The sequence below is a fragment of the Abramis brama genome (genome assembly GCF_963993115.1).
Source record: "Abramis brama genome assembly, chromosome: 21".
Lineage (NCBI taxonomy): Eukaryota > Metazoa > Chordata > Actinopteri > Cypriniformes > Leuciscidae > Abramis > Abramis brama.
In genome coordinates, this window is record NC_139983.1 from 19257485 (window position 1) to 19275443 (window position 17959).

General features: G+C 35.9%; 2 protein-coding genes across 3 annotated transcripts in view; both read left to right on the forward strand.

The window, feature by feature from the left end:
• sgms1a (sphingomyelin synthase 1a) overlaps positions 1-9599 on the forward strand; it is a 28469-nt gene extending 18870 nt beyond the window's left edge. For both annotated transcript variants that reach the window (XM_084097682.1, XM_084097681.1), the window contains exons 3-6: positions 1323-1440; positions 1820-1973; positions 2194-2360; positions 6138-9599. In XM_084097682.1, coding sequence (XP_083953808.1) covers positions 1323-1440; positions 1820-1973; positions 2194-2360; positions 6138-6317 — 619 coding nt within the window. In that variant the 3' untranslated portion in view covers positions 6318-9599. The remainder of the gene's footprint in view (positions 1-1322; positions 1441-1819; positions 1974-2193; positions 2361-6137) is intronic.
• Positions 9600-12521: 2922 nt separating this feature from the next.
• On the forward strand, positions 12522-16868 carry kcnk18 (potassium channel, subfamily K, member 18). The gene is made up of 3 exons (XM_084097683.1): positions 12522-12957; positions 13222-13350; positions 15554-16868. Exons 1-3 carry the CDS (start codon positions 12732-12734, stop codon positions 16384-16386), a joined length of 1188 nt encoding a protein of 395 aa, XP_083953809.1. The 5' UTR covers positions 12522-12731; the 3' UTR covers positions 16387-16868.
• The last annotated feature ends 1091 nt before the right edge of the window (positions 16869-17959 follow it).

Genomic DNA, 17959 nt, shown 5'->3' on the forward strand with positions numbered 1-17959 from the left:
AAAACCAAGCATTTTTTTAAAGAAAGCATAAGAAAATCATCTGATCATAGCAACATGGTTTGCACGAGCTCTTTAATTCAACACTCTAGTAACATCCCTTCAAGTTTATTGCTTAAAAGCAAGCCGCTTTACAGTATTAAAGGAGCCGTATGTAAGATTGTGGCCAAAACTGGTACTGCAATCACTTTCAAATTACTGTAGAGCGGTGTATCCCCTCCCCCTCCCCCCTGACTCGAGGTTGCCAGATATGCTGCCGGATCCAGCACGAACGTTTGTAGCTGCAGCTGTGGTAACTAGAGCTGAGCTGGCAACCCCGATGCCGAAACACTACTGACTTTGTGATTGGTAGATAGGTGGAGGGTGGAGCATCAGACCAAAACACAACATGACAACATCAACATCAGTTGAGGGCTGCAACTTCACTTTTTAAATGACAATATCCTGGCCGGACTACTGTTGTCAGTGATATAAGTATTTGAAATGAACATGATTTCTTAATGTCTAGTGACATATCAGGGCCATTTTATGATTAATTGAAATACATTTCTTACATACAGCTCCTTTAAACATGAAAAACGGTGTCAGTGTCTCATTTCAACAAAAGTACAACTCCATTTTATACTATAAAGCAGTTCTCCAGTGTGTTCATGTTTTTACACACGGACATCTGACCTTGACGGACTGAACAGAAGAAATGAAGTGTATCACTTCATTTAAGTGTTTTCGCTTGTGTATTGGGTGTATTGAGGCCTTAACTTTACAAGCGCGCACACACACACACGAGAGAGAAATAAAATAAGAAAAATATCTTGATATTTAGTTGTTTTGGCTTTTAAAGCCATTTTATGTTATTATGTTATTTATGTTAGCCTTTTGTGTTATTTTAAATAATTAAATAATTTGAACTCTTCTGGTGATATCATACAATGGCAAGTAAAAGGTAAGGTAAAAAGCAGGTCAATTGATTTGAAACTGAGAAATCAATGTTATGCTGTTTATTTTAGCCTTTTGTGTTATTTTAAAAAAAATGTAAGTTACCTTGAGGCCCCATTTGTAAGTTTGCTGAGGCTACCTACTACCTAGTGGGCCCCTGTTAAGAACCACTGCTTTATCCCTCAAAGCTGATCCCATCTTGTTCAGTTTAGTTCAGTTTAGCATCTCCTAAACTGCTGAGTCACAATAATTTAACTCCTGTTGTGACTACTAAATAATCAAGAATGTTTTCTTTAGCATTGACATCCTTAAACCATGTGGCCTATCCTATGATCCTTCTCTGGCTGTTATTTTCTCTGACTCTGCACCTGATTTCTCTCTGTTTGCAGGGCCATAATCGGTCGCCGGTTCTTTTTTATCGTGGGAACCCTGTATCTGTACAGATGCGTGACCATGTACGTTACAACATTACCTGTGCCAGGCATGCACTTCAAGTGTTCCCCCAAGGTAACTGCTGAAGAATGACAGTACTCTTAGCTCGACGCTGTAACTAAACCATGATGGTTAATGTTGGTCTAGAATAGGCATACTGTTGAACTAAAGTTGGATGATGGATGTGAAATCGAAAATCTTTCACAGTCTTTCGAGATTTACAGTGAATCATGACCTATAACAAAGTTTGTATAACTTGATATGACACATAACCATTTTTATTTCTAGCAAAGTAACTTTTGGTCACTGTCTGGTTTATGGGTTCATACTTGTGAACTAGTCCTCAAAATCAAAGTTTGTGAGAGAGAACGAAGATATAGTCAAGAAATAGTTGTTTGTCTACCTATACATGTTTCTGTGCTTGTATATACTTATGTGTTTGTGTGTGTTCTAGCTCTTTGGTGACTGGGAGGCCCAGTCACGGCGGGTAATGAAAATGATGGCAGGTGGTGGCCTGTCAATCACTGGCTCTCACTCTTTGTGTGGAGATTACCTGTACAGTGGGCACACAGTGATGCTGACTCTAACATACCTCTTTATTAAAGAGTGTGAGTATACATATTAATAAACAATCATGGAAAAACTAAGATTCTTAGCCTCTGTCTGAACGTTGTTTTTGTGATTTGTTGATAACTCCATCTAGTGGACATGAAGAGCAATAACACCATCTAGCATACATAAAACCAATGAAACATATGTGAGTTTGTTACTTCTGCCTACACTGTGAAACCAATACACAGAATTAAAAAAAATGTTTATGGGTGACAGATTCTCCACGGAGGTTCTGGTGGTACCACTGGATCTGCTGGTGCCTGAGTGCTGTCGGTATCTCCTGCATCCTGTTGGCTCATGACCACTACACCATCGACGTGGTGGTGGCCTACTTCATGACCACACGCCTCTTCTGGTGGTACCATACAATGGCCAATCAGCAGGTAAATTTGGAGTTGAAGCTGAGAAATCTCTGCTGATTTACCAGATTTAAGCATCTTGTGCTCACTTATTTTTTCAAATAATATTTTTGAAAAATCATGTTCTCAAATATGATAGAGCTGGTATCTTGAGGTATATTTATTTCAATTAGCGCTTTAATGCTTTTATTGCTGTATTATGCACTCCATATATATATATTATTTTATATATATATATAACATAAGTATGTAGTTTTTATATATTTATATATTAATACTAGTGCTGTCAAAGTTAGCGCGTTAATAACGCGTTAATGCAAAATCATATTAACGGCACTAATTTTTTTAATGCATGATTAACGCAGCGCGTATTTTCTGTTTGACCCGTGGCCCAACCCCTAGTTGGAGAAATGGAGATACACAGTGTTGCCAACTTAGCGACATTGCAGACCCCTTTAGCTATTTTTTTTTTCCCTTCAAAAAAGCACCCAAACCTTATTTAGTTTATGAGAATCTACCGGTACCGCCGGTGTACTGCTCTCCCAGCATGCACACGCACCTCTCTCTCTCTCTCTCTCTCTCTCTCTCTCTCTCTCTCTCTCTCTCTCTCTCTCTCTCTCTCTCTCTGCGTCTCGCACTGAAGAGAGGAGCATCGCTTTAATTCAGTTAAACACAGATATTATGTTTCTTCTCTAATTTTACATGCAAGTATAGCCGAAATCACAGCACATATATTGTCTTTATCTTATGTGTATTTGATTTCTTCAGACGACGGCTCGATTATCAGGATTTTTGTGCAGTCTTAATGGGTCGCGTTTCAGTCACTATTTCATATTCATTCCGTTGTTTGACAACAGAAACAGTAAAATATACCAATGAAAACAGTTTTATTGAGAATTTAGCTTCATCAAAATGGGCACAGAGAGAGACAAACTAATGTAATAATAAATAATAAATGTACATTTAGCATTTAGTAAATTGCTCAGTGCAAAGAAAGAGAAATAATGGGAACCTGGTATTTCTTTGTTCTTTCTACATGTCTCTAATAGACATGAACAAGTTCTTTGAAAAACATCTATGACCTTTGAAACATGTCTTGTCTTCATGCTCTATGTTGACTATGGTTTCAATAATAAACATACATTTGCATAAAGCATCCATATTTATCCATGCCCATGTTGATTAGAGTATTACAAACTTGAAAAGTATTAATTTAAGGTACATTTAGAACAAATAAAAAATGTGCGATTAAATGCGATTAATCGCAAGTTAACTCATGACAATCATGTGATTAATCGCGATTAAATTTTGTAATCGATTGACAGCCCTAATTAATACAATTTTTTTTTTTTATTGTTCATACTTGGACTCTGTAAAAAAAAGTAACAGTTGCACCTGCCTTCTTTGATTTGATTGGCCGCCTTCTTTGATTTGATTGGCCATCTTCATTATTTTGACATTGATGAGCACTGTTACACTGCTGATCAGCTTAGATGAGAAAGCAGTTATTATTGGGCAATTATTTCACAATTTGTATTATACACCCTGGAAAAAACCACAGAGGACCTGAATATAACAATAACAATAAACATTAGTATTCAAATAAGGTGCTGAGTAATGAATAAAAATACAACCCCAAATCAAGTTGGGACATTTTGTAAAATGCAATGAAATCAAGAATCTATGATTTGTTAATTCTCTTTCAACTTACCTGACAAAACTACAAAGAAAAGATTTCCAGTGTGTTCACTGAACAACTTAATTGTATTTTATAAATATAAACAAGTTTTGATGGCTGCTGTACACTCCAAAAAAGTTGGGACAGAGGCTAAATAAAAGTGAAAAGCTTATAGAATATAGTTAAACTCTTTTGAAAAAGTCCACAATAAGTAGGTGAATTGGTAATAGGAGAGGGTATCGTGTTTGAGTGTAAAAGGAGTATCTCAGTCTTTCCTAGCAAAGATGGTTCATTGCTCATCACTTTGTGCCAAATATCATGAGAGAATTGTCAAACAATTCAATAATCTCATTTCTCGATGCAAGATTGCAAAGAACCTTTCACCTTCTACCATACATAAGATTATGAAAAGATTCAGGGAATCCAGAGAAATCTCAGTCTGTGTAGGGCAAGCCAGGAGACCTCTGTTGAATGTGTGTGACCTTCGAGCCCTCAGATGGCATTGCATGAGAAAACATCATGTTACTGTGTTAAATATAGCCACATGGGCATGGAGTACTTTGGAAAACCGCTGTCGCTTAACGGTCTGACGCTGCATCAAGAAATGCATCTCAAATCTCTGTAACGCAAGGAGAGAGCTATACGCCTTTTCAGGGTTCTTTGAGTTCTCTAGGCCTGATCTCATCTCAGATGGTCTAGAATACAGTGGAAGTGTGTGTTGCGGTCACGAGTCCATGTTTCAGCTTGTTTTTTGGGAAAATCGGACATCGAGTTTCCAGTCCCAAAAACGAAAGGGACCATCCAGACTTTCATCGGTGACAGGCACAAAAGCAAGCATCTGTCATGGTATGGGGGTGCATCGGTGCAAACGGTATGGGTGACTTGCCTGTGTGTGAAGGTACCATTGACGTGGAGACGTATATTGGAATTGTACAGAGACATTTAATAGCATCAAGATTACATCTTTCCTGGGAACCAAGTCAATGCCAGGCCTCAATCAGCACGTGCTACAACAGAGTGGTTTCTAGACACTCTACACCATAGAAGAGATGTGCTTGTCTCTTATTGAAAATATATGGCCCATCATGAAAAGGAGAATCAGACAACGACTGCACAGTTGTCTTGTATCAGGCGAGATTGGGCAAAAAATCCACTTGCAACAAATAGTATCCTTAATTCCCAAACTATTAAAAAGTGTAATAAAAAAGAAAAGGTGATGTGACACAGTTTTAAACATGCCTCTGTCCCAAATTTTTTGGAGTTTTGCAGCCATCAAAATCAGAAATTGTTATGATCCTGACCTGGGCTTGCTTGTTTGTTTGTTTAATAACAAAAGTTCTATTTTTGGCAAATGTAAAGGCTCTTCCACAACAAAAGTGAAATTAAAAAGCCTCAGGCTGAAGGAAATGCAAATTCACGGCTGTACAGTAGAGGGCGCAGCTCAAACAAATCTTTCAGTTGTGCTGCCATTCTCTTACTTCAGCAATAAATAAAAAAAACACACAAATGTGATGTTTAACTCAAGTCAAGTATTTGTGTTTACATATTTAATTATTGCAGGTTTGTGTATTTATTCTGAGTTTGCATTTCACTGTTTTTATTCTTTTTGAGGAATACTGAATCTGTTTTTGTGCAAGTGAGATGAGTAAATGCATACTCAAATTTAGTCATGTTTACACAACACCTCTGCACCTTTACTAACGATTTCTCTCAACATGTGGGCAGGAGAGGCGGAAGAAAACTTGCATTACTTATTTGAAAAAGTAACTGTTTTGTTATAAATAAAAAATATATTACTTCACTAGTTACTTGGGGAAAAAGTAATCAGATTACTTAACTTGCATTACTGTAACTTGCATTACTTGTAATGTAACCCCCAACACTGCATATAATAGACATTTATCAGGACATTATGAAAAAAATTCTGTGATATATGTACAGAGATGGTCTTTGATTATATTGATCAAGGCAATATTTGGATTCTGTGGATGTGTAGCTGAAAAATGAATGTTGCTGTAATTGATGGGTATCTTTCTTCCTCCATCTGCATCTGATTCATTTCTGAAGAACTGGAAAACAATGGTATTTGAAAATCTAACATAATCTCTCTCGCTCTCTTATAGGCTCTAAAGGAAAATTCCACTGGCAACCTGTTCTCTCGTGTGTGGTGGTTCGGCCCATTCCAGTACTTTGAGAGTAACGTCCGTGGCATTGTGCCTCGAAACTACCAGCTACCATTCTTGTTGCGAACAATGACGAGCACCCGGGTTAAGTACAGTAAGCTGGACTCCCGTGAGTCATGACCCGTGACACCTGATTGGCTGGAGCTCTGTGAGACTCTAAAAGAGAAATTGCTCTTCCCATCAAGACCTGCAAAACTGGTTGAGCACTGTGACGCATATACACCGATCATTTTGTAGTATTCGAAGCATTTCAATGTCCCTAGCAGGTATGTATATGTAGAGCAGAGCATCTAACAACTGGATTCTATTTGCTGCTCTTTATGGTTAAAAATTGCCAGGCCTTGGTGTCATAGAAAACTTGGCCTTCCTGCTGTCTCCTCGATGGACTTGGCCTCGCAGAATATGTAATTTAAGGTTCATTTACCTGCCAAAACTGTATTGAATAAACTGGAACACTTATAGAAACAGATTTTCTTTTTAAAAAGCATCTTTTTGTAATAATTGTAATAAATCTGGAGCAAGAATTTTTTCTAAATATTTTGCAGGGTTATTTTACAAAAAGTGTCATCCAAATAGAATATCTTTTTTAGATTTGTACCTTCCTGATAGCTGGAACCCGTACAGCTTCAGTGTTTTATAGTGCCTTTCTTCCACACACAAACGCACACACACGCACACACACACACACACACACACACACACACACATATATATATATATATATATATATATATATATATATATATATATATATATACAGTACAGGTCAAAAGTTTGGAAACATTACGTTTTTTTATATTTTTGAAAGAAGTCTCTAATGCTTATCAAGGCTGCGTTTATTTGGTCAAAAATACAGAAAAAAAAACAGACAATATTGTGAAATATTATTACAACTTAAAATAATAGTTTTCTATTTGAATATACTTTAAAAAAGAATTTATTCCTGTGATGCAAAGCTGAATTTTCAGCATCATTACTCCAGTCTTCAGTGTCACATGTGACATCCAGTCTATCACATGATCAAATCATTCTAATATTCTGATTTATTATGAGTGTTGGAAACAGTTCTGCTGCCCTAATATATTTGATGAATAAAAGGTTAAAAAGAGCTGCATTTATTCAAAATAAAAAAATATTTTCTAATAATATAAATCTTTACTATCACTTTTTATCAATTTAACACATCCTTGCTGAATAAAAGTATTGATTTATTTCAAAAAAAGAAAGAAAAAAAATTACTGATCCCAAATAAACTGACCAATAGTGTATATTGTTGTTACAAAAGATTTCTATTTTTAAAAAATTTGCTTCTTTATTTTTATTTTTATTTTTTTACTTTTTATTCATCAAAGTATCCTAAGAAAGTATCACAGGTTATGAAAAAATATTAAGCAGCAGAACTGTTTCCAACTTTGATAATGAATCATCATATTAGAATGATTAAAGGAACTAAAGGATCATGTGATAGACTGGAGTAATGATCCTGAAAATTCAGCTTTGCATCACATAAATAAATGATAATTTAAAGTATAATAAATTGAAAACCAATTATTTTAAATTGTAATAATATATCACAATATTACTTTTTTTCTGTATTTTTGATCAAATAAATGCAGGCTTGATGAGCAGAAGAAACTTCTTCTATATATCAACATACATACACATGTAATATACTCATACACATGCATCCATACATCCACAATGTACATTTACATAATGTGTTAACCCACAATGTTGTCTGTCCGAATGATTTGCTTGACCTGGGGTAGTATGTTTTTATAGAAGTGAATGTGGGAGTTCAGTTCTGCCTTTCACAGTACAACAATCCTTCAAATCAACCTAGAAGCACACTTCCTAATGTTTTAATTGGATAATTGTGTTAAATTATTAATTACTGAAGATTTTCTTTTTCTTCTCTGTATCATCCATTGTTCTAGCAAACAGATTCAAGAGAAATGAAGAAATAGAGGAGAGACTAATTTGAAAAGAAATGTTTCGATCAGGTTGCTCGTTTGACAAAACACTGCTCAAGTTTTGTCCCGACTTAAGGGCTGTTCACACAGGATGTTTTAACAGTTTCCCTGTTTTTAACTTACCAAACGCTGAAGTTGTGGAAAGAGATGTGTGTAGTGCGTGTTTACATAGCAAGACAATTAAAAGTGGTGCAGATGTAAGCAAGAACGTGTGTGAATGGCCCTAGTGTGTGTTTTGTTAACTAAATTAAATCGTTAACCATAAGCTCAGTCTCTGATTTAAAAAAAAAAAAAATTCAGAGAATCACTGCTAGGCTTTGGAGACCATCCTAATATTAAGGAAAGTCAGATTGTCTTCCTTTACAGAAAAGATTCACTAATACCTACTGAATGTTTACAATATTACACATGAAAATAATGATGTAAGTGTGTGTGTAGATGGGGTAATATGTACATTTAAATAACATATTATTGTTGTATACTGTACAACATAACACGCTCATTTGTCAATATCTATCCTAATTGTGTGGTTTAAACCATAAAAGTGGTTTGTTTGGTAACAAAAGGAGTGAGTTTGCTTAAAATGTGCTTCCTCTATCTAGCCAAAGGGAGGATCATCAAGTCTCTCACTAAAAAGCCAGAGGGGTTGTACATGTTTTGGAGCAAGAACCAAATAGAAACTGAAGGTACACCCAAGTATTTGTAACAGGTAGACTGAATGATAGGTGAGACGGGCCTGTAAAAGGCCCTTAATCAAGTTTTTGAATGTACAATAAGTGGCAGTCCTCAGTTTAGAACTGGAAGGAAATTCAGAAGCACTTTAAAATAATGCCCAGCCACACAGATCTTCTAAACCCTGCACTTCAGTGACCTGCACGCTAATAACCCTGCAGGATAAAACACTGTTTTATTATTCCCCCAAGTAACAGCCTGATTGATGATGGTTTTATATTCTGTCTTTCATATGAAACTGACAGTGGGATAAGACCTGTGAATGTGCGATATATGTGGCCAAAGTGCATGTACCATGTTGAAATGGATTGCTTCAGTATGCCGTTTAATTGTTTTTTGTTTTGGGGGTTTTTTTTACCATAGAAAAGTCATTCAAACCAGTGTTGGCTTATAAAAGATTTTAAGTTCTTAATAATGAAGTATTTATTTAATCCAGAATCGGTGAAATTCAGATTGTTCAACCATTCATTTGCTTTGTGTTAGACTGCCAACTGAATGACTTGAGAAATGAACCGTGTGATATGACTCTAAATGCATGTGGTTTTTGTTGTGGTTTTGTTTCTTTTTCATTGTCAATCATAAATCCAGCATTGTCAAATTACTTTGTTGTCTAATGTAAACCAGGTTATTTGTGCTAAACAATCTCTTAATATGAGACCAGGAGTGGAGCAGATATTGAATAAAACATTTAATATTCTGTATTGTCTAAATTTCATTCATTTTCCATCACTTTCCTACAGGCATCAGCTCTTATTTTAAATGCTAGTAGCGTGACACTGACTTGCATTTAGGACATTTAGGCCCGGATTCAAAGACAGGGCTTAGATTAAGCCTAGATTAAATTAGGACATTTAAGTAGCTTTAATAAACATGCCCAAAACATGCATTCTAGTCTGGGACTAGACTTAAGACTTGTCTCTGAAACTGAGGGTTAATGATGCTTTATTTTGTCACCTTGTTATCTTGCAGTCATATTGTGGTGTGGGGTGTTTGGAGCAGTCTAGCGCACTAATTTGCCTGTGGAAGTTGTGACAACCTCAATGATCCCAATGAAATGTATTCAGAAATGGAATTTCAATTTTGCGTTCTTAAAAACAACACCTGCAAAATTTCATAAGTGATCCTATGTGAACTGTTTGTCCTCATGTATACTAAAAATACTGTTTGAGAAAATGCAAGTTGACATAAAAAAATGCGATGAAAGTTAAAATTACATTTGCAAGATAAACTGATAATATTCTAAGAAGTTTTATCAGATGGTAAAAGCCATCAGAAGCAGATTAAACCATGCCTTGGTCAGTCCCATTTCTGATGCTGTTTAACGCTATTCAACGTAACAACATTAGTCCAGGTGCATGTTAAATGATATCACTCTTCTGGTAAAACAAGGAGATTTTAAGAAATGACATGCCGAAATCAACATATTAACAAAGCAGGCAAAGAAATCAACAGTAGTGTAAACTAAAAGAACATTGCTGGCATAAACACAGGACATTGTATGTAGCTAATCGTTGGCTTTCTCAGTACTTGTTTTGCTTTGAAAATGCATTTGCATGTAAGGATTTCCAGTTGCCTTGATATGGAAATCCATTTATGCTACATAAGATAACAAAATCATTTCAACTCTTCATCTTATAATTCTGCCTTTTTATGTAATTTATGATTTCTAATGAAAGATAATCTCAGAGGAATGAGATAAAAAGTTGAAATCATTATAAAAAGTTAATTTAAAAAGTCAAAATTATGAGATTAAAGTCATAATTTTGACACATCATAGATAAAAGGTTGAAATCATTGTAAAAAGTTAATTATGACATTAAAAGGTAGACATTATGATATTAAAGTCACAATTTTTACACTTTAATGTCATAATTAACTTTTTATCTCATTTTGACTATCATGTTTTATTATGAATTTATCTAAGAACTTTTTGTCTCATAATTCTGTCTTCTCATATTTGTTTTTGTTTTTTTCTTGTGTTTGAAATAATCTTCCATACCTTCATGTTTACTTTAGTGTGCCAACAAAATGTAGCCAAATTCAAATTCAACAGTATGTGAAAAATACTCATTAGCATAAGATGATGTTTCATATTATTGAATAATATGTAATAATTCTTCGTCTGACAACTGGTGAAAATAGCATCTCTTACAAATCAACAGTAAATGTCTAGATTGCTAAAGTATTTATTGCACAACTTACAGCAATGCCACATATCTGATAGGCCTATACACTCACCGGACACTTTATCAGGTACACCTACTGGACTGGACCCCCTTTTGCCTTAAGGAACTGCCTTAATTCTTCGTGGCATGATTAAACAAGGTGCTGGAAACATTCCTCAGAGATTTTAGTCGGCTGCACATCTATGATGCAAATCTCCCGTTCCACCACATCCCAAAGTTTCTCTATTGGATTGAGATCTGGTGACTGTGGAAGCAATTTACAGTGAGTACAGTGAATTAATTGCGTTATCCTGCTGGAAGTAGCCATCAGAAGATGTGTACACTGTGGTCATAAAGGGAAAGACATCGTCAGCAACAATACAGCTTTCCTTAGCTGTGGCAAAGAAAATATCCCCCACACCATTACACCACCAAAACCAGCTTGAACCATTGATACAAGGCAGGCATTTGTCCAGTGGCTGATCTGGAATCTGTAGGTGGCAAACACATGGCTTTCTGCATAAATATTTACTCAATTAGAACATTAACCAGACAAAGGAGCTTTCAAAGCTTCTGACTGCTGCCAAAGCCAGGTATATACAAAGATATACAGTAGCATGGTTTTCTTTATATGGGTTCTGTGGTCTTCTACACTGCTTTTATTTTACGATTCAGTTTGATGTGAAGTGAAAGTGAGAGCAGAGGTGTCCATGATATGTGTGTAGTCTTGTATGCTGAATGATGCCACTTCCCCTCAAGAGCATCACATGCAGGTATAGCTAGCTATCAAGTGCATCTTTATTATCCGGTGAAGTTTTCATATGACCCAGCTAGGCGAAACACTGAAGATGCATAAGAGTCAAGTGCAGTGGATAAGTGCATAGCAGCATGGTCATAAATAATTCAGACATGTCAAGAAACTGTTAAAAGGCCACACCTAATGCTAAGACACTGAGAACAAAAACTGTACTGGTCACTCCCTGTATACAACAAAATGATGATGATGAGCATTTTAATATTTTTATAAGCCAACAAATGTATTTATTTTTTCCATATAATTTGAATATAGCTATGAGTGGCAATTAATTCCTTCATTAAATTATTGCCTATAGCCAATATATCTCAAACTAATGTACATATGCACAATGCTAAATAATACAGTAGCCTAAAATTTGTTAGCTTTGGTTAGCGTTGTTTACAGTGAGCAATTCCCCAAAACACAGGTAGCCTAGCTTACTGTCATATTCAACACAAAAATATAGATTTACACATCACTTCACAGCTGTTAACCCCCAAACCATGTTTCCACATATGTTCTTGTGGACAAAAAAAGTTTCGTGGAGCCCTGGCATCCAGGCAAAAATGTCACCCATCCCCACCTGTCGCTCCCATAGCTCCTCCAAGCAGAAATAGCTCATGCGTGTTTTCTCTTGTTAAATCTGCATTCTGAAGCTATCACGGTTAAAGTTGAACGAGGCATGTTTGTGAGCATACAGAGGTGAGGTCATTATTTGAGCTATTAAACATACGGTTAAACAGGCAGTTTGGTTTGTGGTTTCTTTCTGCAGCGGGGTGGTGACCACCCTGCTCCTCAGCACACTGCCATGAGAGGACAGATTCATCTCAGGATCAGCCATTACCGCGTCTCTGACTGACTGAGAGACATGTCTGTGGAGGTGGAAGAAGAACGAAAGTCAGACCCAAAAAGGATATGCGCGAGACAGTTTTGGCGTTTGTTTCCTCACGTTTTCATCATTTTATCACTCATTTTATATGCGTTTTTAGGAGCGCAGATCTTTCAACGGATTGAGGAGAGGACTTACTCGAATAACTCGGAAAAGATCGATGTACTGGTGCGACAAGTGTTGGAGACAGTGCAGAATACTGCAGGTCTTTCCTTGAGCTTATATAGAAATGATATATTTTTAACATATTTCAGCCTATATGTAGGCTGTATTTTTTTTTTTTTTTTTTTTTTTTTTTTTTTGTATTTTGATGATAGATGATATTATAAAATGTGAATAATACACACTTGCAATGTAAATATTTATATAGGCCAGGCTATTACTTTTTTAAATAAGGTATTCATTTTAAGGTATTATTTTAAGTTCAAGATTAATTTCTTTTCTCGTTTCATTTCATTTTATGAATTAGATACCTCAACACGGGAATTTCTTATCGAGTCGATAAGAAATATTTCGAAGGAATTCTGTGATGACAAGAGGCAGAAATGGAACTTCTATACTTCTCTTTTCTTCTGCTGTACAGTGTTCACTACTTTAGGTGAGTAGTTAATTTTCTGGGACTTCACAAAGTTTGTAAAGTTTTCCAAGATATTTTAAGTATGTATGTTGTTGTTTAAATTGTCATTGAATTTAATGCACCATTGAGTTTGTTATTTGCATGAGAAGTTCTGACCTTTGGCTTTATCTCTTTCTCTGTTGCCCACAGTAACCAGCCTTACCATGATAAGACAGAAAACTGGTGTCGCCAGGAAAGAAAATTGTTATTTTCCCAAAAGAATTATATGCCGAATAACAGCAGAATATGCACTGTAAAAAATATATGATCAAAAAGTTATGACAATACGACAAATGTTTTTACATTGCTTTAACTAATTCATTTTCTTTTTTCTTTCTTTTTTTGTACAAGTAGCTACAAGATTCAACTCATTTTTCAGCTGAAATGAAATATCCAATTTGATTATACTTAAAAATTTAAGGAAGCAACTTTTTTTTACAGTGACATTTCTCTTTTCATTAAGAAATGTGTTTCCATATCCATTAAAATCAGTGATTGTAAATTTGACACTGTAAATTGGATGAGAGTGAGACCCCTATGATGGGTCTAAGACATTAAATAGATATTTTGCGTGTGGTGGTGCAGTATTCATGCAATGGACAAAAACCATAAAGGATGTAGATCATACATTAGGTTTTTGTATAATTAGGTTATTTATGGTCCTCTGCCATTATGCACTTAGTCTGCCAGACAAGCATATATTGAAATTTATGATCAAGATCTTACATTCCCATTACGGATTGAATTTTAAACACAAATATTGATATATAATTCCATTTTAAATTGTTGGAATGACATGTAGCCACCGTATAAGTGTAGTCATGTTCATAGGATGCATGTTATTGAGGAAAACATGAAGAGAACAGTTTATCATCAAGTACATACTACAGTTTATCATCTACATTTTCCTATCTAATAAAGTCCCTAGAATATTCAAAATACTGTGACCATAGATGGGAAACACAAGTTTCAGACACTTTTCAAGCGAGTCCTGCATTACGCACTAATGATTTACAGGCTAATCCAAAACAAGTGAAACCACTTCCAATAAACCATTATGTAAAATCATGATTTATTATACAGAATCACATAGAAACAGCACTTTTTTAATTTATCAGTGGCAATCTCTCTCCCTTTCAACCCTAATTGTAAATCACAGCTAACCACAGCTCAGATATTAATTGAATGTAAACTTCTATCTTTCAGGACATCTTACAGAAAAGCATTATGCAATAGTGCCAAATGCAGCAGTCTGTTACTGTGGATGTCCATTATGTTATCTAGGAAGGGCGTATCTTTGGTTATCTCAGCAGCTAACCTTAATGAATATTGGTTTTTTTGAAGCAGCTGAGGCTGATGAGTTCAATCTTATCTTTCTCTGTGTCTTACTCTTTTTGACATCAGCAGCTCTGACACTTGTTCTGATGAAAAACGGTAGGTGATGATGCCAACAAGACCTATTTGTCCTCTGACAAAATGATTACAGATGCTTTTCCAGGTTGAACAACTTCATATTTTCAATTGGTTTGAATTGTTTAAATATTTGGCTTTGATATTTGGACAAAAAGGGACAGCAAACCGTGCATGGTTATTGAACTTTGGGAAGAGTTTCCAAATAGTGTAATAGTGACAGAGGTGCACACACTGTTTGTCCCTGCTTTGAAGAGGGATTTATGTGACTGCATGCAGAATGGGGAACTTAAACAACAGTAGTTTACTTTTTTTTTTATAGAAAAATACTTGATAGAATAAAATATAGCAATCATGTAACATACTGAACTAATATCTTAACTGCCATATCTAATGATAATGCCATCACATTATTTAAATAATAATAATAATGTAATTAATAATCTAATAATAACAATATTTTTACAAAATGTATAATTAATATTAATATTAACAACAATAATAATACTAACAGTTAATATTATCGATGATAATAATAATAGTAATAATAACAATGTACTTAAGAACATAATAATTACTATTATTTGTGTTGTTGTATGTACAGAGCTGTTCCTTTGCTTAGACTTATACTGTATTTGCATTGCAATTGCATTACTCATGCACTTATAAAGACCTTCAGCAGGTGGCAGTACTGAAACGTGTTGTCTAATGAGTGAAATTATGGAAGAAAAAGAATTTCTAACTCTCAGTCCTGCTCTGTTTTCTTGTATAACAGGTTATGGACATATGTATCCAGTGACCTATGAAGGGAAGGTGGCTTGTATCCTGTATGCGATGGTGGGCATCCCTCTCATGCTGCTGGTCATCTCAGATGTGGGCGATATCTTAGCTGTTCTCCTCTCTAAAGCGTACACTCGCCTCAGCCTGTTCTTCAGCCGATGTATGGCACATCGCTCATGGGGCCTTCAAAGGCATGAAAAGTCATCACCTCCCCAACAAGTGCAAGGTGCTGATACTGACAACACGTATACCTTCAACCATGTTGTGGTGCATGAGACAATGAACATTCAGCAGGTGATAAGAACCCAGTCTTCCCTCAGACGCACATCCTCACAGCTTCGAACCAACAAAAAGACCTTTGACCGCATTATTGCTAAGGAGAGCTTCAGGGTCAAGGAGTCTATGACAAAATCCTTCTCATGCCCAGACCTTGACCGTATGGATTCCCCAATAAACAGCTCCAAGTTATTCACGGGCATCGGAGAGAAGATGGATCGCTTTAACGTCCCTCTGCTGGTCATCTTGCTGGTGGTGTTCACATACATGGTGGTCTGCAGTCAAATTCTGAGAAGCTGGGAGACACAGATGAACCACTTTGATGCCTTTTACTTTATCTTCATCACCTTGACCACCATTGGCTTTGGTGATATTGTGCCTCAACACCCAAAGTACTTCATGGTTACCTTTTTGTTCATTATCATGGGCATGGCCATCATGAGTATGGCCTTCAAACTCGGCCAATCGCAAATTATTAGCTGTTACAGGCGGTGCATAAAGTTTCTTAGTATGGGCAAGATAGGAATACACAAAGACTTAAACAGTAACTGAAGGCAGTGGTTTTTGTGGCTTTGCTAATGGCACAGAAAATTACTACAGGAAAGCATAACCACTCTCAGTACAAGATGGTAATGTCTTTCACTGCCAGTTTGATATAGTGGGTTGAAGGGGAATGGACCACAGTCTTGCTGCAGTATAAAACTGTGATAAACAAGTATAGAAGAAATAGGCTCAGAATGATGAATGCACTCCTGTTTACTGTTTGAGCCAAAAGATGAGACTGGCCTCTAACTGTCACTTCGATGCTTGTATTATTAGGAAAATTGCATGAGACATTGTTTATTTTTTGTTTAGATATGTAACTTATCAGAAATGCACTTGTAAGTCACACTTAGCAAATCCATTTATTCCTGACATTTATAACCCTATATGGCTATTCATAATATATCTGACAAAAATATGATGATATAGTCCAGTGTTTGTTTGTTTATTTAATGCCAAATAATAAAGAATGTAATATGTTTTACCTCTGATCAATGCATCACCTTTCTCTAATTAATTTATTTACTAATACAAAATCTAGTAAATGAATGATTTAGCACTTGCAGTACAATGCCTGTGAAATTTATTCTTATCCACTGATCAGTCACATTGAAACCAAGTGAATAAATTAATTTTTCTGTGCCATTTGATGAGCTGCTATTCCTGTTTGCAAAAATAGGCCTATCTATCTGTATCCATCTCTCTTGAAGCATAATAAAGGATGTGATTTTCCTCAGCTGGTGCTAACTGCACCAAAGTCAAAGGATTTATTCACAAGAAACACATTTAGCCTACATGTATGCATTTGGCAGATGCTTTTATTCAAAATGACTCGCATTGCATTCAAGGTACAAATTTGATCAGTTTACGCATTCCTTAGGAATCGAACTCTTGGTATAGCTAGTTTGAGCAATCATGTGTCCTATCAACACATATGATCATAGAAAATACACCTTTCCTCTGTAAGACAAATGAGATAAAAACATCTTTCAAATGCCAATGTAAAACATCCCATATCATCCTACGCCACAAGATGACGCTGTTGTAAAACTGTTGAAAGAAGAGAAGGCTGCTAATTTCACCCAAATGCTTGGAAACTTGATATCAGAGCGATATAATGTTAAACTCATCAACTGTTTGCAAATTTCCCTCTGTAGATAACCGATAAACGCTAGTCAAGCTGGCTAAATCATCGCAATCTTACAGCACATGTACGAAAATGGGGACTTTTTGCCTCATATTAATATGAACATAATATAGCCTTGATGTACAGTCCAGCTCCTATACTCTCTGGATGTAATTTGTGCGTATTAGGTGGAGCTAGAAGGTCCAACCACACCCTAACCCCACCCTAACTCTGTCTGTCCCTCTCTGCCCATTAGATTCACACAGAGGTGCTGGACTAGGTCAAGCTCTCAACCCATGATGTCTAGATGCGGTGAGCGCCACACTTGTTTAAAGAACTAGAACTTTCATAAGATTTCAAGCATAGGCTATGTTGTATGCAATTAAGTAGAAGTTATAATAGGTTAAATAAAGTGCTCCCGCCTTTCTTCTTTTTGTGTGACGGTTTATTCGTCCG